The sequence below is a fragment of the Hyla sarda genome, chromosome 10 (assembly GCF_029499605.1).
Source record: "Hyla sarda isolate aHylSar1 chromosome 10, aHylSar1.hap1, whole genome shotgun sequence".
NCBI lineage: Eukaryota > Metazoa > Chordata > Amphibia > Anura > Hylidae > Hyla > Hyla sarda.
In genome coordinates, this window is record NC_079198.1 from 12,785,659 (window position 1) to 12,807,308 (window position 21,650).

The 21,650-nt window shown below is 43.1% G+C and overlaps 2 protein-coding genes across 12 annotated transcripts in view; one reads left to right on the plus strand and one right to left on the minus strand.

Annotated features, from left to right (window-relative positions):
• LOC130293890 (phospholipase A2 inhibitor and Ly6/PLAUR domain-containing protein-like) overlaps positions 1 to 21,650 on the plus strand; it is a 116,718-nt gene that overhangs the window by 93,123 nt on the left and 1,945 nt on the right. For 9 of the 10 annotated variants that reach the window (XM_056543113.1, XM_056543117.1, XM_056543114.1 and 6 more), the window contains 3 exons: positions 16,907 to 17,023; positions 19,093 to 19,239; positions 20,042 to 20,188. In XM_056543113.1, the coding sequence (XP_056399088.1) occupies positions 16,996 to 17,023; positions 19,093 to 19,239; positions 20,042 to 20,188 (322 nt within the window). In that variant the 5' untranslated portion in view covers positions 16,907 to 16,995. Of the gene's footprint in view, positions 1 to 4,969; positions 5,125 to 16,906; positions 17,024 to 19,092; positions 19,240 to 20,041; positions 20,189 to 21,650 lie in introns of those variants that run through there. The other variant, XM_056543122.1, reaches the window with a different exon arrangement.
• LOC130293889 (phospholipase A2 inhibitor and Ly6/PLAUR domain-containing protein-like) overlaps positions 1 to 21,650 on the minus strand; it is a 134,405-nt gene that overhangs the window by 50,559 nt on the left and 62,196 nt on the right. The window contains exon 1 of one of the 2 annotated variants that reach the window (XM_056543105.1): positions 43 to 395. The exons of the other annotated variant lie outside the window; for it this stretch is intronic. The gene's annotated coding sequence lies outside the window, so the exon portion shown is untranslated. Of the gene's footprint in view, positions 1 to 42; positions 396 to 21,650 lie in introns of those variants that run through there. 2 annotated transcript variants of the gene reach the window in all.

Consider the following 21,650-nt stretch of genomic DNA (forward strand, 5'->3'; position numbering starts at 1 on the left):
AACAAGATGGTGCAAAAAAAAAAGGAGTGTTAGCAAACTCACCACAAGGTGGCAATGTGTGACAAATATCAGCAGTCAGATGATAATAGCGCTATATACCGAGAACAATATGTCCCAGAGTGTCCTTGGCTACGTATGTTACAAACTTTGCTATAAACATGCTCTTTTATGAAACACTATGCATGCATTTAAAGGGGTACTCCGGTGCTTCAGCGTTCTGGACTTCATGACCACTGTGGGGGCAGCAGTCGGACCCCCACGATCAGATATGTTATCCCCTATCCTTTGGATCAGGGCTGGTGTAAGGTTTTTTGCCACCCTAGGCAAAAGCTAATTCCGCTGCCCCCTTGACTCCTCCCATTGACACGTCCCACCTTACTGCTGGGGTGACACACTGTAACAAAGCCCCTCCCCATGTAATCACCTTACTACTGGGGTGACACACTGTAACAAACCTCCTCCTCATGTAATCTCCTTACTACTGGGGTGACACACTGTAACAAAGCCCCTCCTCATGTAATCTCCTTACTACTGGGGTGACACACTGTAACAAACCTCCTCCTCATGTAATCACCTTACTACTGGGGTGACACACTGTAACAAACCCCCTACTCATGTAATCTCCTAACTACTGGTGTGACACACTGTAACAAACCTCCTCCTCATGTAATCACCTTACTACTGGGGTGACACACTGTAACAAACCTCCTCCTCATGTAATCTCCTTACTACTGGGGTGACACACTGTAACAAACCTCCTCCTCATGTAATCACCTTACTACTGAGGTGACACACTGTAACAAACCTCCTCCTCATGTAATCTCCTCACTACTGAGGTGACACACTGTAACAAACCTCCTTCTCATGTAATCTCCTTACTACTGGGGTGACACACTGTAACAAACCCCATCCTCATGTAATCTCCTTACTACTGGGGTGACACACTGTAACAAACCTCCTCCTCATGTAATCACCTTACTACTGGGGTGACACACTGTAACAAACCCCCTCCTCATCTAATCTCCTTACTACTGGTGTGACACACTGTAACAAACCTCCTCCTCATGTAATCACCTTACTACTGGGGTGACACACTGTAACAAACCCCCTCCTCATCTAATCTCCTTACTACTGGTGTGACACACTGTAACAAACCTCCTCCTCATGTAATCTCCTTACTTCTGGGGTGACAGTTTTGCGCCTGTCAGGACCTATAAAAATAACTTAACCGTGAAGGGTTGAACAGCGCCCCCATTAAGAGGGCACTCTAGGCCACTGCCTATTTTGCCTATAGGTGGAGCCAGCCCTGCTTTGGATAGGGGATAAGATCCAATAAGATACTCGTTTTTTTTATATGCTAAGAAAAAAGTCAGTCAGTTTTTTCGGCTAAAAAACTCTGCGGCCAGATGTTAGCTGTAAATCATTGAGAAATCGCAAAATTATTTTTCCACTTGGCGTTTTTCAGTTTGCCATTTTTTTTTATCCTTTTGAAATTTTTTCAATCTTTTTTGGCGTTTTTCAGCTCCTTGGCGGTTTTGCAAAATCGCAGCATGTTGAGCCACTGGCGTTTTTTCCCCTGAAATCGTGACGTTTTTCTCCCATAGAAGTCAACACCATGTGGGTTTTAACTTTTGGCATTTTTTCAGGCGTTTTTTTTTTTTTCTCTTTTGGACTTTAGCGATCAAAAGAAGTGATGGGGGTACCTTTTTTAAGAAAATTTTGTAGGGTACCATTAAAAAAAACATAGTAAAAAAGATACAGTAGTGATGGAAAATATTGTATTTAACGAAATTTATAACAAACTTTTTATTCATTTTTAAACAGGGATCAATTTATGTGGGCGGGCAGGGCACTAAAAATGTAGCCAACAACAATAAAAATGTAGTGTGTGTGTGTGTGTGTTTCCCTTTTTTTCTTTATTTTTTAGGTGGTACTACTACTCCCAGCATGGAACACACACACTGTTCCATGATGGGAGTAGTAGTACCTGTACTAATTGACAGATTGCCCCGGGTTCCGTTGCGATCCTCCTGTATAATGTTTATAGATGCCGCCTCCTGTATATAGATGCGGGCAGCCGCTCTTCTATGCTCTCCTGCACTGCCATATATATACACCTATTCATATTTTCTGCAGAGAGCTGTGATTGGCCAGATGGTTCCAGCCAATCACAGCTCTCTGTGGGAAATATGAATAGGTGTATATATACGTCAGTGCAGGGGACCATAGAAGAGCGGCCGCCGCATCTATTATACATTATACAGGAGGATCACAGCTGGTGTCAGGAGGGACATCTGCTGTGATCTTTCCTGAACTGCAGGTACTACAGCTCCCAACATGGAGCAGAGCGTGCAGTTAAGGACAGATCACAGCGGGTATCACTCCTGACATCCGCTGTGATCGTCCTATCTATTGCAGAGATGTGGAGCAGCTCTATACAGCGCTCACATCTCTGCACTATACTCCGGCCAGTGATGTGAATAGAACATCCCTCATTCATATTTCCGCTGAGAGCTGTGATTGGCTGCAACCATCTGGCCAATCACCACTCTGGGCAGGAAAATATAAATGATTGATGTTCTATTCACATCACTTGCCGGAGTATAGTGCAGAGATGTGAGCGCTGTATAGAGCCGCTCCACATCTCTGCTATATTATGGACGATCGCATCGGGTGATATGTCTATTAGTACAGGTACTACTACTCCCATCATGGAACAGTCTGTTCCATGCTGGGAGTAGTAGTATTACCTAAAAAATGTAAAAAAAAAAAAAATTTGAGAAAAAAAAGTGAAACACACACATTTTATTAAAAATTTATTAAAACTTTGTTCTAAAAAATATAAATTTCTTTAAATACATTTTTTCCCCATCCCTACTGCATCCTTTTTTTATTTTTGGCACCCAAAAACTTCTTACATGACAGTGGGCTCAGCCTATCACCAGCTGGTGATACACCGACGGCTCTGCGGCGTCCCCGTCCCCAGGAAGTGGAATGAGGTTAGCACTGCCTGGACCAACGGGGGCTCGTAGGAAGGTATGTATACGTTTATTTTGTTTATTTTTGAGGCCCGGGCATGGGAATATATAAAGGTGTTCCACTACAGTTGTCCTTTATCACTAGTTCTTGCATGGCAGAGAGGATTGGCCAACCCATGCAGTTGTTGGTGTGCAGCAATGGAGAATTTTATATAATTATTTAAAAATTCTTTATTTGTAACCTAGTACCCCACAACAAGGCAATAGTGCTAACCACTGAGCCACCATCCTGCTTTCAAATATTTAATATTTAAAAAAAAAAATAAAAAAAAAAAAAAAAACTCTTTTGAAAAAAATGTAAAAAATCTATTTTGTTTGAAAAAAAAATAATAATAAATAAACGCTTCATTACTGTGTAGAGGATCCTGTTTCAACTGCCAAAAGGAGAATTTTGCCTAATTTATTTAAACATTTTTAAAATTAAAAAAATTGTCTTTCTCACTTTCGTCAGGTTTTTGACTATTATGAGACACCATCACCAATCCTGTTGCTACTCTCAAAAAGAGATCAATTTTGGCACACCCGAAAAAAGCCACTGTGTTTAAATTAGATTGCTTTATTCATTTTTATAAAGGCCTCTGAAAAATAAAAGAAGCAATCTGATTGGTTGCTATGAGCAACTTTTCATGTTTTCCTCTGCAAAAGTTATGATAAATTTTCCCCAATATATTTATTCATGGGGAACCAATGGTTCCTACTCGAGGAGTTTAAAGGAAATTTGGCGGGCTTTGAAAATAGATGTAGGGTCTGGTAATATGGGACATACACCCCCATGAGTAATGATTTCTGTAATGGAGCAATGTAGAGATTTACCGTATATACCCGAGTATTAGCCGATCCGAATATAAGCCGAGGCCCCAACTTTCACCCTCAAACCCTGGGAAAACGTATTGACTCGAGCATAAGCCTAGGGGGGAAAATGCATCATCCCCCCGTCATCATCACCCCCTGTCAAATCCCCCCCTTTCATCATCACCCCAGTCTATATCCCCCCTGCCATCATCCAGACCACCCCCTCCATCATCATATAGGCCCCCCTCGTTGTCTACTCACCTCCCCAGTTCTCTCGGTCCTGTTGCTTAGTAGCTGCAGGGACCGTCTGCATTCCGGTGGGGAGGGTGAGCCAGTCTGGGCCGTCCATCTTGACCGGGAGGCCCTCTTCTCTGCTCCGGGGTGGCCCCAGACTAGTGACGCTGCATTGACGCCGCCACGCTAGGACGTCCCTGTGCCGTGGCCTCAATGCAGCGTCACTAGTCGGATGGTCCCTGCAGCGAAGTTGGATGGCCCGGCCAAATCCCCCTCCCCCCAACGGTATATATTTTTTCCACTCCAATATAAGTCGAGGGGGGCATTTTCAGCACGAAAAATTGTGCTGAAAAACTCGGCTTATACTCGAGTATATAGGGTATTATCATTGCTGACTTAAGTATACAGCCGTGGGCCCAGCTTGGCTGTATGCCTCAGACTTACTAAATGGTCAGTGAAAAGCATGAGCTGAGCAAGCAGCAGCAGCTGAATACTACCAGGGTGGGAAGAGATATTTTCTTTGCCCATTCTGCTTCAAGAACACCCCAGACCTAGGAGGGGTAGGAAATAGATACATTTTTGGACTGAAGGCTATAAGTGGATGCTGCCAGCTGGAGTTTTTAGGTGAGATCTCAGTGGATAAGTACAAGATAATGCACCTGGAGCATAAAAACCCAAGGGCAGAAAATAGAAATGCGGTGGCCCAGTACAGGATGGTGTGTCCCCGTACATTTCTCCTGCCTTTTCAAGCAGAGTCCCTCCATCTCCCCAGGGCTCCCCCTTACAGTGTAACCCCTATTGTATATATGTTTGTATTACTAGTGTACTGTTGCTTTAAATATTATACCATGTGCTTGTTACCCAGGATGCACTAGTGACCAGGTGACCACCCAAGTGACCTATGGGATCCTTGCTAAGCTCCCCTATAAAACCAGGGGAGGGGCTGCAATCTCTTTCTTATATCATTGCTCTTCCTGCTGAGGTCCAGTGCAGTCATCTCAGAGTGTCCAGAGCATTGGAGGCCTCAAGCCTAAAGTCTGCAGCCACAAAGTCAGGTCAAGTAAGATCAAAGTCATCTTCATGTCAATTGTCAAGTCAGTCAAGTCTTCTATATAGTCACCGTGGCCTGCACTAAAGTGTCTCTACATACTGCAAGTCCCAGCCAGCCTGTGAGGTCTCTGTGTCACTGGTCACCTCCTTCAGATATTGACTGTACACCATAGACTATATCACCTGTCTACCCTCAGTAAAGCTACCATTGTCCGTAACTTGGCATCGGTGTCTTCATTGCCCCCGTGCCTAGCCCAGGACGAGCGGTATTACCTTCAGGTGGTTAAGGCTAAACCTCACCCTGGCGTCACGACAAGAAGGGGTTAATAACATCTGCCCCCAGGGTTACAACATCTGCCCTACATTGCACCCCGCTATACCACAGAATGTTTGGCTAAAAGGCTATCCTTCATGTAAGATTGGCCCAGGGACTGGCCTTAGTATTCAGAATATTAACAGACTAGATGGGCAAAATGGTTCTTATCCGCTCACACATTCCATATCTTTGTAGCTTTAACAACAATATGACAACATACACACTGATGACTTAAGTCACCTGTAATACCCGCAGGACCAGAGGGTGTCTCGGGGGAGGGAGGAATACATTTGTATTGCCAAGTCATCAGCTGAGAGGATCTTATGCTGCACAGTGTGTACGGGAGAAATAACTCCAACTGCTGCTGCTGCCAGACATCCCAACCACAGTCATCCACAGAAGATCAAATATTTGTGTCTATTCTATTCTGAACATTCAATAGAATTTAACTATTTAACAGCTGTTGCACCGGTTTCCAGGCTGCAATTAAAGGGGTACTCTGGCGCTTAGACGTCTTATCCCCTATCCAAAGGATAGGGCATAAGATGCCTGATCGCGGGGGTCCCGCCGCTGGGGACCCCGGTGACCTTGCACCCCGCACCCCGGTAAAATCAGTCTCCGGAGCGTTTTTGCTCCAGGTCTGATTACTGTCGATCACGGGGCCGGAGTGTTGTGACGTCACGGCTCCGTCCCCTCGATGGAAGCCTATGGGAGGGGGTGTGATGGCCGTCACGCCCCCTGCCATGGACTTGCATTGAGGGGCGGGGCGTGACGTTACACGGGGCGGAGTCGTGACGTTGCGCTCTTTCGCATGTGAGGTCAGGATCCGAAGCCTCCAGCGTTGCCCGAAGTCGCTGAAGTGGGTGCTGCAGCTGAGATCCCGGGGGTCCCCAGCGGCGGGATCCCCACGATCTGACATGTTATCCCCTATACTTTGGATAGGGGATAAGATGTCTAGGGGTGGAGTACCCCTTTAAGACTTTTTATAGTCCAGCAAATCTGATACCCAGACCCTCCCTGACCAATTGAAACTTTTGAGGGACACTTTATATCCTCAGAACTCCACCTGGAGCTTCTCAGTCTTCATAAAAAAAAAAATCCTTGTCCAATAATACGTAAAATTTCATAATCTGGCACCATCATCCCCATCGCCCCTGAAATTTACCTCCTTAAAGTGTACCTGTCAGATCCAACAAAAATTTTTTTTTTTTAAATGGTATATCACTGACCATATACATCTATATGGTCTAGTACCTTTATTTATTTTTTTATTACACTTTTAATTAAGCTGAATTAAGGGAGGGGGCGTGGCCTCACTGTGCAGGTCTCCGCCCCCTCCCTCAGTATGCTGTCTGCTCACATCTCCCCTAGCATTAGAAAAACTACAACTCCCAGCTTGTCCTCACTGACAGTAGCGGGACACAAGATGACAGTGGGAGGATTTTTCCTCCAGCCCTTGCGCTCACAGCTGTCAATCAAGGAAGTGTGTCCATGACATAGGTGATGACTCATGGACACAGCAGGACTAGTATGTGTCCAAGCAAACGGGGGGGGGGGGGGGGCAATTGTGTGACTGGCTTTTTCTGTATGAAATACTGAAAATTTTCTAATGAAAGCGATTGCAAAACCTGTTGGTTATACATGCTTCACAACATATCAAAAGTGTTTGTATCTGACAGTGCCCATTTAATGTTAATGCATATACACATATGTTAAAGTACCCCGCATTCTAAACAGTATGTCTAGAGGTGGAGTACCCCTTTAAATATCTATATACTCACAAATTACATACATTACACACATTGGCCCTGATTTACTAAGAGAGTTGTGTAGTTTTCTTTGTGGGTTTTAATTCCCTACAATTTATTTCCCACGGTATTTACTAAGGTTTCCCTACATTTTCCACTTTTCCCTACACTTTGCTTTTTTTACACATGTTCCGATCTGTCTGGTTTTCCTCAACTCAAATCCACCACAATTTATGTGGAAAACTTAGTAAATATGTTGGGTTTTTGTGAAAATGTCGGGAACACGCCCCTTTTCCCAGCGGCCACGCCCTTTTTTTTTAGTATTTTCTTAGCAAAATGGAGACTTAGTCGGGGTTTTTTCAATTCTGACGCAAATTCTGGCACAGGCAGAATTTCTGGTGCAATGCGACGGAATCTGGCGCACAACCCGACAAAACATGTCGGGTTTGCCATAGTAAATGAGGGCCATTGTGTAATTTATTTTCTGAAAAATCAGAAATATTTTGAGAAAGACATAAAAAATGTAATAATGCATTAACGTTTGATCCAAACACATCTTGCCGAGAATCACATCATATCTATTGTGTAGTTAGCAGGTTATCACTTCTATCACATAGTTTACTAGTGTTGCTCGCGAATATTCGCAATTCAAATTTTATTCGCGAATATCGCATATTCGCGAATTCGCAAATATTCGTGAATATAGCGCTATATATTCGTAATTACGAATATTCGTGTTTTTTTTTTTTTTTTTTTTCACAGTACACATCACAGTGATCATCCCTCTCTGCTTCCAGCTTATGTGGTGTAAGAAGGCTCTAATACTACAGTGTGAGACGGGTGTGCGAATTTTCGCATATGTTAATGTTTTTTATATACAGATTTTCGTATATGTTAATTTTCGCATGCGCGAATATTCGCATATGCGAAAATAAAACGAGACTATTACGAATATGCGAATATTCGCGAATATGACGAATATTCGTCCATATATTCGCGAATTCGAATATGGCCTATGCCGCTCAACACTATAGTTTACATTGCGGAGTACAGTTTCGCCTCCAAGGCTGATCAAACACCAAAAATTTATTTGACTCAGAAAATCAATACAAAAACATGACCATTGCTTGTTGGGCTCGTAATCTCTTTGGTCAACAGATAACATACTGAAACGTTATGCTCCCTATTGACACTATTGTAGAGTACAAAATCTTTCAAGATTTTGGGCCACATGAAAAAAAGCAACCTGTTACATTTGAGTGTCCCTGTCATATTACAGAAAAAAATGATACTTCTATATGTTACTCACTGGGTCATGCAGATGTTTTATATGTCTTTTTTCATGTGTCTAGCTTCTGTATTTGGCTCACAAATCCCTCTGTGTTCTGCTGCTCACTCATTCTGATATCCACTGCTCAGGAAGGGGTGTGTCTGAGGCAAGCACGGAGCCCGCCCTCACTCACCATGTATTCGCTGCCTCCCTGAGTCTGCTGGGATGTGCTGTGTCCCTTCATCCAATTACTGCAGGCTGCTCTATAACCCCCCCCCCCCCCCCCTGCAATGCTTCTGTCATGTAAGGTAAGGGAAATAATTAAGATTCTAGAAGACATACAGGGATTTAATAACTATACTCCAGATTTAGAACAGCAGTCGACCGTAAAAGGGGTACTCCGCTGCTCAGCGTTTGGAACAAACTGTTCCGAAAGCTGGAACCGGCGCCCGGAGCTCGTGACGTCATAGCCCCGGCCCACCCTCATGACATCACGCCCTGCCCCCTCAATGCAAGTCTATGGGAGGGGGCGTGACGGCTGTCACGCCCCCTCCCATAGACTTGCATTGAGGGGGCGGGACGTGACATCATGAGGGGGCGGGGCTATGACGCCACAAGCTCCCGGCTTCGGCTCCAGTGTTCGGAACAGTTTGTTCCAAACGCCGAGCAGCGGAGTACCCCTTTAAGAATTGGAAAAAAAACTGACCCTGCTTTCGTGGATGTGAGGAATTGGGTCTTTGCAGGGAAAGAACACGGTTCGAAACGTTGCAACTTCCAGTTTGTTTGTTTATTATAGAAATATTTGCAGCTTCTCGTGCCTTGGACACACAGTCCTCCCTGCACGACTTATTGATACTAACTCAACATACCCTTGATCTGATTTCCGCCCCCTGGGGAATCCCCCCTTATGAGATTAAAAAACCTAGATTTGGGGCCATTTTGTATTCTGTTTCTGTTAAATCATAAACATTTTGAGGAAGACATAAAATAATAATAATAATTATAATAGATATAGAGCAGGTACAGCAATACTGAGCACCGCTGGTTGTAATTATGCTCAATACTTCAAGGCCGTGGTGTGGACCACTAGAACACCGTAGTGGCTAAGCTACTTATGGTGGTGCTATCTTGTGGTGCACAGAACACAATGTAAACGACTTCCAAGAAAAGAACAGATTCACCTAGGGCTGGGCGGTATGGCCAAATATGTGTATCGCGGTATTTTTGTAACTTATGGCGGTTCCACAGTATATAATGGTATTCCCCCCCCCCAAGAATTTTTTTTTATTATCAGCCCAGCGCTGCGCTGTCCCCATCGGGGTACTACTCACATGTCACTCGCCAGCGCTGCCCTTCTCGTCCTCCCGTCCTGTTGCGGCCGCCGGCGCTGACACTCTATAGCTGTATCCCTATGCCCGGGCTGCAAAAGGTAAACAAAATAAACTTTAACGCATGTTCCTACGTCGGCCTTACACTCTTCCTGGGGACGTGAATGTCGGAGAGCGCGCAGCGATGTTCACGTGTCAGCCGGTGATAGGCTGAGCCCACTCTCATGTAAGAAGCCGGCTTCTTACATGACAGTGCGCTCAACCTATCACCGGCTGAGGCGGAACATCGCTGCGGCCAGTGATAGGCTGATGGCTTTCTGACGATCCATTCACTGGGAAGCTGGTCCGGACCGACGGGGAAGGCGAGTAAAAGTTTATTTTGTTTACCTTTTGCAGCCCGGGCATAGGGATACAGTATAGAGCAGTGGTCTTTAACCTGTGGGCCTCCAGATGTTGCAAAACTACAACTCCCAGCATGCCCGGACAGCCGTTGGCTGTCCGGGCATGTTGGGAGTTGTTGTTCTGCAACATCTGGAGGTTGAAGACCACTGGTATAGAGTGTCAGCGCCGGTGGCCGCGACAAACAGGAGGACCAGGAGGGCAGCGCTTGCGGGTGACATATGTGAGTAGCCTGATGTGGGGACAGCACAACGCTGGGCTGACAATTCATTCCCGAGGGGGAGGGGCCAAACCGGTAGTTTTGCAACATCTGGAGGTGGAAGACCACTGGTATATAGTGTCAGCACCGGAGCCACAACAAACAGGAGGACCAGAAGGAACAGCGCTCGCGGGACACATATGATTAGTTCCCCGATGTGGGGACAGCGCAGCGCTGGGCTGACAATTCATTCCCGAGGGGGAGGGGCCAAACCGGTATTGCGGTATGGGTTAAAATTCATATCGTGCAGCAAAAAAATTTCGGTATTCGGTATGAACCGGTATACCGCCCAGCCCTAGATTCACACACCACTTTCGGTAGCAGAAAAACTTATTTTTTTATTTGTTGCAGTGTCGTAACAAGCGAGACCCTGGCAGTCAGTACGGGAGTGTGTGCAGGACGCTGCAGACGTCTCAGGGATGACAGCTGTTTCCCCCGCGCATGAAACAGCTGTCACACCTGAGACGTCTGCAGTGTCCTGCACACACTCCCGCACCGGCTGCCAGGGTCTCACTTGTTACTTCCTGGAGCCAGTTGATATATATAAAAAAAGTTTTTTTTCCTGGATAACCCCCTTTAACTTTTGATATTTTACCAAAAAGCAAATCATGAATGGTTGGAAACAAGTCATCACTTCTAGAGATGAGCGAATTTACAGTAAATTCGATTCGTCACGAACTTCTCGGCTCGGCAGTTGAAGGCTTATCCTGCATAAATTAGTTCAGCTTTCAGGTGCTCCCGTTGGCTGGAAAAGGTGGATACAGTCCTAGGAGACCCTTTCCTAGGAATGTATCCACCTTTTCCAGCCCACCGGAGCACCGGAAAGCTGAACTAATTTATGCAGGATAAGGCATCAACTGCCGAGCCGAGAAGTTCGTGACGAATCGAATTTACTGTAAATTCGCTCATCTCTAATCACTTCTATCATATGATTTACTTTTCCATTGTTTAGCCTTCAAGGTTGATCAAATATTGGGAGATTATTTGAAAATGTAATTACCTTGGAAGATGGAGAAAACTTCATTGTTTTATTTAGCATAAACAAATCCAGATAGATGAATATTACTAGTTGGGTTCACATCTCCTTGGTCAACAAAAAACACTGAATCTAATGCTCCGTCTTCTCCTATATATATAACTCGTCTCCAGTATAAGGCTCCTCCATAGAGAAGTCTCAGAAGATCCTTCAGCCACAACAACCATGAAACCTGTTATATTGAACATCTTCCTTCTCCCCTTCTTACTTCCCATTGGTACTGTATGTATGTATGTTTGTATGTATGTAAGCTTTAACCCCTTAAGGACTCAGCCCATTTTGGCCTTAAGGACTCAGACAATTTAATTTTTACCTTTTCGTTTTTTCCTCCTCGCCTTCTAAAAATCATAACTCTTTTATATTTTCATCCACAGACTAGTATGAGGGCTTGTTTTTTGCGCGACCAGTTGTCCTTTGTAATGACATCACTCATTATATCATAAAATGTATGGCACAACCAAAAAACACTATTTTTGTGGGGAAATTAAAACGAAAAACGCAATTTTGCTAATTTTGGAAGGTTTTGTTTTCACGCCGTACAATTTATGGTAAAAATGACGTGTGTTCTTTATTCTGAGGGTCAATACGATTAAAATGATACCCATTATTACATACTTTTATATTATTGTTGGGCTTAAAAAAAATCACAAACTTTTTAACCAAATTAGTACGTTTATAATCCCTTTATTTTGATGACCTCTAACTTTTTTATTTTTCCGTATAAGCGGCGGTATGGGGGCTCATTTTTTGCGCCATGATCTGTACTTTTTTTTATATCACATTTGCATCTAAAAAACTTTTAAAACTTTTTTTATAATTTTTTTTAAATAAAATGTATTAAAAAGTAGCAATTTTTGACTTTTTTTTTCGTTCACGCCGTTCACCGTACGGGATCATTAACATTTTATTTTAATAGTTCGGACATTTACGCACGCGGTGATACCAAATATGTCTATAAAATTTATTTTTTACGCTTTTTGGGCGTAAAATAGGAAAAAACGGACGTTTTACTTTTTTATTGGGGGAGGGGATTTTTCACTTTTTTTTTACTTTTACTTTGACATTTTTTTACATTTTTTTTTACACTTGAATAGTCCCCATAGTGGACTATTCATAGCAATACCATGATTGCTAATACTGATCTGTTCTATGTATAGGACATAGAACAGATCAGTGTTATCGGCGATCTTCTGCTCTGGTCTGCTCGATCTCAGACCAGAGCAGGAGACGCCGGGAGCCGGACGGAGGAAGGAGAGGGGACCTCCGTGCGGCGTTCTGAATGATCGGATCCCCGCAGCAACGCACTGCCACAGATGCCAGGATCTGTATTGATCCCGGCACCTGAGGGGTTAATGGCGGACGCCCGCGAGATCGCGGGCGTCGGCCATTGCCGGCGGGTCCCTGGCTGTGATCAGCAGCCGGGATCAGCCGCGCATGACACGGGCATCGCTCCGATGCCCGCGGTTATGCACAGGACGTAAATGTACGTCCTGGTGCGTTAAGTACCACCACACCAGGACGTACATTTACGTCCTGCGTCCTTAAGGGGTTAAAGGGGTATTCCAGGAAAAAACGTATTTTTTATATCAACTGGCTCCAGAAAGTTAAACAGATTTGTAAATTACTTCTATGAAAAAAATCTTAATCCTTTCTATAATTATCAACTGCTGAAGTTGAGTTCTTTTCTGTCTGGCAACAGTGCTCTCTGCTGACATCTCTGCTTGTCTCGGAAACTGCTCAAAGTAGAAGAGGTTTGCTATGGGGATTTGCTTCTAAACTGGGCAGTTCCCGAGACACGTGTCATCAGAGAGCACTTAGACAGAAAAGAACAACTCAACTTCAGAAGCTCATAAGTACTGAAAGGATGAAGATTTTTTTAATAGAAGTAATTTACAAATCTGTTTAACTTTCTGGAGCCAGTTGATATATATAAAAAAAAGTTTTTTCCTGGAATACCCCTTTAATATGGGACCCATGGTTTATACATAAGAACTTATAATTATACTGGAATCGATGATATTATGCTGAGAGTTTATTGCAAAAATCGGTTTATGATGACAAAAAAGTGCAATAATTGTACATTGTAACTACATTGGTTTTATGAATTGTAATGTCATTTGAATACATTTAGTCTGGTTACTTACATGTTTAACCAGTGAGTGTAAAAAGAGTCTTATTTATGAATAATGTCACGATCCGGTCTTATCCAGAGCTCCAGCAGAGCAATGAGATGGTTATTACTCACATCACGACCCTCGCTGAGTGCACCCGGCATTCAGACAAAATGTTCTGCTGGGGCAGTGGAGTACCCCTTTAATGTTATCTTCTTAACAATGTATCTAACATTGATTTAACCAGATGTTTTTCCGTTTTTGCACTTTCATTTTTTCCTCCTTACCTTTAAAAAATCATAACTCTTTCAATTTTGCACCTAAAAATCCATATGATGGCTTATTTTTTGCGCCACCAATTCTACTTTGTAATGAGATCAGTCATTTTACCCAAAAATCTACGACAAAACGGAAAAAAAATATCACTGTGCGCCAAAATTGAAGAAAAAAAAACACAATTTTGTAAATTTTGGGCGCTTCCGCCTCTACGCAGAAAATTTTTCGGTAAAAATGACACCTTCTCTTTATTCTGTAGGTCCATACGATTAAAATGATACCCTACTTTTATAGGCTTGATTTTGTCGTACTTATATGTTTAAAATTGTCATCTTCTGACCCCTATAACTTTTTTATTTTTCCGCGTACGGGGCGGTATCAGGGCTCATTTTTTTGCGCCGGGATCTGAAGTTTTTAGCGGTACCATTTTTGTATTGATCAGACTTTTTTGATCGCTTTTTATTCATTTTTTCATGGTATAACAAGTGACCAAAAATACACTATTTTGGACTTTGGAATTTTTTTGCGCGTACGCCATTGACTGTGTGGTTTAAATAATGATACGACACCAGGAGGCAGGTAAGGGGACCCTCCTCGTGTCCTACAGCTGTTTGGGATGCTGCGATTTCCCCGCGGCGGTCCCAAACAGCCCCCTGAGCTAACAGGCATTAGTTCACTTTCACTTTAGACGCGGCGATCAACTTTGAATGTCGCGTCTAAAGGGTTAATAGCGCGCAGCGCCGGGTCCCGTCCGTTGTTAGATGCCAGGCCCGACCCACTATGTGGCCTGGCGTTATAGAAAGGGAACGGACTCAGGGCGTACAGGTACTCCCTTGGTCCTTAACAGATTAAAGCCCACAACTGTTCCTGCTGTGACCAGTTCCTGAGGTAGACTGTTCCATAAATTCACAGCTCTTATAGTAAAGAAGACTTGTGAAGGACAGTACAGTACTAGTGATCTTCTTTCACCTCGACCAGTAACCATGACAAGGGAACATCTTCTACGTCTAGAGGAAAGAAGGTTTCACCATCATCACAGGCAGAGATTCTTTACTGTAAGAGCAGTGAGACTATGGAACTCTCTGCCCCATGATGTTGTGATGTCTGACTCAATAAACAAGTCCAAGGGGCCTGGATGTTTTTTTGGGAAAAATATAATATTACAGGTTATGATTGACTACTAGATTTATGGGGACAGAGCATTGATCCAGAGATTTATTCTGATGCCATATTGGGGCCGGGAAGGAATTTTTCCTCTGTCATTTGGCAATTGGAATCAGCCTCGTGTTTTTTTTCCCCTTCCTCTGGATCAACACAGTAGGGTTTTATGTTAAATTCGATGGACTCTTGTATTTTTAGAACCTTACAAACTATGTTACTATGTTACCCTTGTACTGAAACATATGACCTTCCAACCTAGTTGTTGGGATGTGAATGTATCATGAGAAATTGTAATCCTTAAAGAGAACCTGTCACCAAACGAAACTTTAATATATTGTTCCTTATATAATTACAGTGGTCCCTCAAGTTACAATATTAATCAGTTCCAGGACGACCATTGTATGTTGAGACCATTGTATGTTGAGACCAGAACTCTATGGATACCTGGTAATTGGTTCTGAAGGCACCAAAATGTCATCCAAAAATAGGAAAAAATGAAAAATTTAATAAAAATAAGTAGATAACCAATATAGATAAAGCAAATCCTTCCATATAAAAGTAAGAAAGATCTGCTGGGAGCTGTAATCACTGTCTATGTCAGTGTTTCCCAAGCAGGGAGCCTCCAGCTGTTGCAAAACTACAACTCCCAGCATGCCCGGACAGCCAAAGGCTGTCCGGGCATGATGGGAGTTGTAGTTTTGCAACAGCTGGGGGCACCCTGCTTGGAAAACACTGGTCTATGTAGAGGACAGGATCTTCTTCAGGGTCCTGTACAGAACACAATGTCCTAAAAAAGTAAAATGGAGCCGCCCTCACCTGGTGTCCAAAGGAGCAGCTAACCCTGGTACAGGTAAAGAGTACAGAACATGTAATACCTCCCTGTACTGTAGGGGGCGCTACCAGACACCAGTCAGTGCATACACTTCAGTAATACAGGTAAAGAGAACAGAACATGTAATACCTCTCTGTACTGTAGGGGGCGCTACCAGACACCAGTCAGTGCATACACTTCAGTAATACAGGTAAAGAGTACAGAACATGTAATACCTCCTTGTACTGTAGGGGGCGCTACCAGACACCAGTCAGTGTATACACTTCAGTAATACAGGTAAAGAGTACAGAACATGTAATACCTCCCTGTACTGTAGGGGGCGCTACCAGACACCAGTCAGTGCATACACTTCAGTAATACAGGTAAAGAGTACAGAACATGTAATACCTCCCTGTACTGTAGGGGGCGCTACCAGACATCAGTCAGTGCATACACTTCAGGAATACAGGAGTTTTACCAGTGAATGCCCTTTCTGATTGGTCGTTTCTTCCAGCCATTGACACGTTTCCCAGATCTGGACTGTCTGTAGCATTGTATGTTGAGTCTGGTTTCAACTTACTATGGTCCAGAAAAGACCATTGTATATTGAAACTATTGTATGTTGAGACCATTGTAAGTTGAGGGATCACTGTATAAGACACTTTGCTATTTACTCGCTGTTGAAATTCTCAACCTTTTTATGATTTTAATGTGATTGAAAAAACAGACACAAGGTGGCTCTGTTCTGTTCTCTGCCGCAAGTCATATAGTTAGTTTGGTCTCCCCTCGGCCTGGCAGGAGACCAAACTCAGGAAGTGCGTGTGGTGCATGGCGGAGCACAGTAATGTCGCGCCTGCTGGGGAACGCCCACTTTCTCCTGCCGGGAACTCGCACAATGTGAGCAAGGGGAAAGGTACAGAATTTTTTTTTAAGGGCAGGAGTGGTGTTAGGAGTAGTTACGGAATATAATTTGAGTTAGTTTCGAAAATATGGTTTGATGACAGGTTATCTTTAACTAAATTCAAGGAAAAGGTCAATTTATCTGTATGTTAATTATTACATATATTTTCTTCTCAGCTGCTGCTCTCAAATGTTACCACTGTAAAGAAAAGAACTCAGATACCTGTGAGCAAAAAGAACAAGAATGTCCAGAAGGAGACCGATGTATGACAATTTCAGAGGAATATAAAAATAGTGAGTATCAGTCTGCTTCTTCTTATATTTCTTCATTTTTGCCCTTTAATGGGGTACTCCGGTAGAAAACAAATGTTTTCAAATCAACTGGTCCAGAAAGTATAAAAAGATTTGTAAATAACTTCTATATAAAAATCTTAATCCTTCTAGTATTTCTCAGCTGCTGTATGCTCCAGAAGAAGTTGTGTGATTCTTTCCAGTCTGACCACAGTGCTCTCTGCTGACACCTCTGTCCATGTCAGGAACTGTCCAGAGCAGAGGAAATCCCCATACCGAACCTCTTCTGCTCTGGACAGTTCCTGACAATGACACAGGTGTCACCAGAGAGGATTGTTGTCAGGCTGGAAAGAACTGTGATAGCCTGGGGAGTAGGGTATGGGGAGTGTAGCTGTGCGGTGACTAAAGGGTGCTTGTTAACCCTTGCTATTCGTGACACCAGGGTGATGGCTCCTCAGAAATGCTTGTCCTTCCGCCACCCTTCCCAAGAGCGATAGGGAGGTAGATAATAATGAAATGTCCACAACCGTAGAGTTTGCTGAAACAGTTGTAACTTTTACTGAAGATTTTATGCAAGCTTCATAAACGGAACAGTTGCTATACATGCAAGCTTTCTTTGGAGATTGACAAAGGTTGGGACTTTAGTAATTTAGAGTCTTTAGGTATTATGCGCTGTTCCACTGAATTTAGGGGATTAGTTGCGGTCCAGTAGTCACGCTAGCTTTAGCAGGGGTAGTTTAGAACTCACGGTTTTAGTTCCGCTGAGGCCGGTAGGTTTTTCAGTCCTAGCTTGTCTTTGCAAGTTGCACAGATCCGTCCTGCTAGTCCGGCATCCACGAGAGCAGCAACCCAAGAGAGCGATAACTGGCTACAGCTCCCTTATATGGGCAGGGGCTGGACTAGTGCTAATTGGTCCATACTTGTGTCAATCACCATTACAAAGGATATTGGGTAACATGTGACCCAAGGACCTCCAAAGGTCCTCCAACATACCATAGAGGATATTAACATGGTCACATGACCGAAGGTCCTGCGACGCTAAACAAGGTAAGTACTATACATTATATTAAATATACGTTATTAAATATGTACATATATCAACATTGTAGAATTAGAGGGGAGGAGAGGCGACTAGGGGCTGTCCTACCTAGGGGACCCTACCTGAGCGAAGTTACTCTGACTTTTGGGACCACTACACTAGGTACGGTATGCAATACGGTACCAGGACACCACAGAACTACACAACCTCTGGAGCATACAGCTGATAAGTACTGGAAGGATTAAGATCATTAAATAGAAGTAATTTACAAATTTGTATAACTTTCTGGCACCAGTTGATTTGAAAAAATCATTATAATAATTCCCACCGGAGTACCCCTTTAATATACATCTAAATAGGCGCTAAATCATCCTTTTGTTCTGTTTATTATGTTCCTTTCTAGGTGGCAGCATGTCCTAGTGACACTTCTTAGTTAACTTGTTAGCTGTAGGGGTGCCGATAAGTATTGGGCCGTACCCTGGTTATTTTTGGTGTTGAAATTAAGAAACCAAGAATTTAAAATATATTTTTTTTTATTAATGAAAGTGTACCTGTCATAACAAAGAAAAACATGTTTATCTGTGTTACTCACTGGTCATGTAGATGCTTTACATGTCTTTTGTCGTGTTTAGCTTCTGTATTTGGCTCACAAATTCCTTTGTTCTACTGCTCACTCACTCTGACATCCTCTGCTCAGGAAGGGGCATGTCTGAGACAAGCACTGAGCCAGCCCTCACCCACCATGCATTTACTTCCTCCCTGAGTCTGCTGTGCTGTGTCTCTTCATTCAACCACTGCAGGCTGCTCTGTTTCCAGCCTGTGCTTCAGTTTGAACAAAGATGATGTTGCAGCTGGACAGGTTTATGTTTTGGATGGTATGAGGACCTCTAGTTTTTTTTTTTTTTTTTTGTAAAGGCCATGATTTTTGCAAAAAAAGGAAATAACATTTTCTTATGAAGTATATTAGGAAGGTTAATGTTTTGCCAAGATGTACAGCGCCCGTTAAAATAATACACACCTAATTTCTTTGCAGTGGAAAGCTATCACTCCATATACAAGGGTTGCTCTGGTGACTTGCCATGTGACAAGAAACTTTATTCAATGACGAACGATAGCTTATATCTAATGACTAACCTACAGTGCTGTGATACAGACCTCTGCAATGACCAATTCTATGAAAGTAAGTACCAAAGAATGAGGAGAATAAAGAAGAGGTTCATACTAGATGTAGCCAGCGTCCTCCGGACCCCTGGTGCACTCCTAAAAGATAAGTTATAAGTTAGGAACTGGCCTGATCTTGTTCCCTGGGCCATTAGCATATCCCAACATAGCATATTGCTTGGTCGGGTTAACACATTCAAGACAACCGTGACTACATTTGTATTTTACAATTTATTTGATGACAATTGGTCTTTTAAGAGAATAATACAATGAATATTATAGATCAGTATCAGATATTGAAAGTTTTAGTAAATGAAAGTATGCAAAACATATGATACTTACTTACCCTTTTCCCCTGCAGCTCCCATTCTAGTGACTTCCGGTCCTCCGCTGTCCATCGCTTTTCCTTGCCTCCAAGACAAGTTGTCTTAGCAGGAAATGCCTTTTCAGCTAATTTATGGCTAAGATGGGACACCACTGTGGCCAGTGATTGGCTGAATGGGAAGGTCCTTCTCAATTGAGAAGCAGGGAAAATCGACATCCAGCAGGGGACCAGCAGTCACTGGAATGGAAGCTGTGGGGGACCAGGGTAAAGTAGTCTTATCATTTTTTTAATTTTTTTTATTTATTCTATTTATTCTATTTATTTATTCTATTTTCATACCACTCCAGCAAAGTATTTAAAACAAGTTTTATTCTAGAATGCCACATACATGACCACTTGATAGGTACATGAGTGCTAATGAAATTAAAGCCAAATCTCGTGTTTAGTTTGTGTAGTTTACATCTGTAATTTTAGTTTTTTTGTTCTTATTATTTAGTGCCGGAAGATGAGAAGCCCCATGGAGGTGTATGTCCAAGCTGTATTAAGTTTAACACTTTGGAGGAATGTAAAGCGAACAATAAATTGAAATGCCTACAAAAAGATGACAAATGCGTATCATTTTCTGCAGAGGTCGAGAAACCAGGTAATACTTAAATAGTCCTTGTTGTTTCTAGTATAACTAATAAGACCACTGTCCAAATCACTCTATTTTCCTACAATTTTTAGGGTGAAACATCGATTCAAAATTTCCTTTTAACATGCTGTCCAGTTGTCAAGTAACGTCTGTCTCTAGCAGCAGAGACAATAAAGCAGATTACAGAGGGTGGGGACAGGACTTTCTTGATAAACTCCTGGCACCTATATACTTCATATGTATCTCATTTTCTCCTGGCTGGTTATAGTTAGAGATAAGGGAACATCCCGAAATCTGTCAAACTCAATTCCGATTCAGACCTCTACAGGAGTAGAGACAACTGTCACAGACAGACTCCCTGCTCCTGTAGGTACTGAGCAGTGAGGCACACAGGGATTTTTCTCTTTGACATGAGGACTTCAGAAAGAGACAGGATCTCCCGGCGCTGATCGGTACAAGAGGAGCAGGACAACAAAGCCTTCAGGTGAGTATCTTTATTGTTCCAGCATGCAACGCGTTTTGCTGCGCATGCGCAGCGAAACGCGTTGCATGCTGGAACAATAAAGATACTCACCTGAGGGCTCTGTTGTCCTGCTCCTCTTGTTTCGATCAGCACCAAGAGATCCTGTCTCTTTATGAAGTTCTCTTTGCTAAATACCGAATCTGACAGGACGACTGCAGATGGAACTTGTCTGATATGCGCTTCACATTGTTACACAACTAGCTTTGGTTGTCTTCCTCTTCCCCCCATCCCTTGCTTGGATTCCTGCACATGAGAGCGCCTTCTCCCCTTTTTAGTGGATTCCACCCACTAAAAAAAAAGTGACTGGTAAGATATACTGAATGATCACTGCATTAGGAACCCCCTCTCAATAATAGGCTGGCTCATCTTTTTGGATGATCACTGGTTGCATACACGAGGGAACGCAAGCTCATTTGCTTTGTCAGTTGGTGCTCATTTTTTAGAGTTGCATCAGACAGGGCTGGTGCAAGGATTTTTGTCTACACAGGCAAAGGTGGTTTTTGCACCTTACCCCTCCCCCCCAATTTAGTATATGACCCCCAGTAGGTAGGTAGAGGATAGTTCAGGCATATAGGTAGGGAATCCGCCAGATTGATAGGTAGGGAGATTGTCTATCCCCTTCGACCCCCAATTGGTAGATACCCTCACATAGGTAGGAAAATGTGCAGTACAATAGCTATTAAAGCTCCCAGTACTAAGACAGGTAGGGAAGCACCAGTATCCAGTCTCCCCTCTGCAAAGAATGTGCCTCCCCCCCAAAAAAAATAAGTACCTTGCCCTAAAATTGCACTGCAACTCACATTCATCTACAGCATTAGGTAGGCTGCAGTTTCCCCCCCCCCCATTAGGTAGCATAGTTTCCCCACATTAGGTAACAGTTACCCTACATTAGGTAGCATAGTTTTCCCACATTAGGTAGCATAGTTTTCCCACATTAGGTAGCATAGT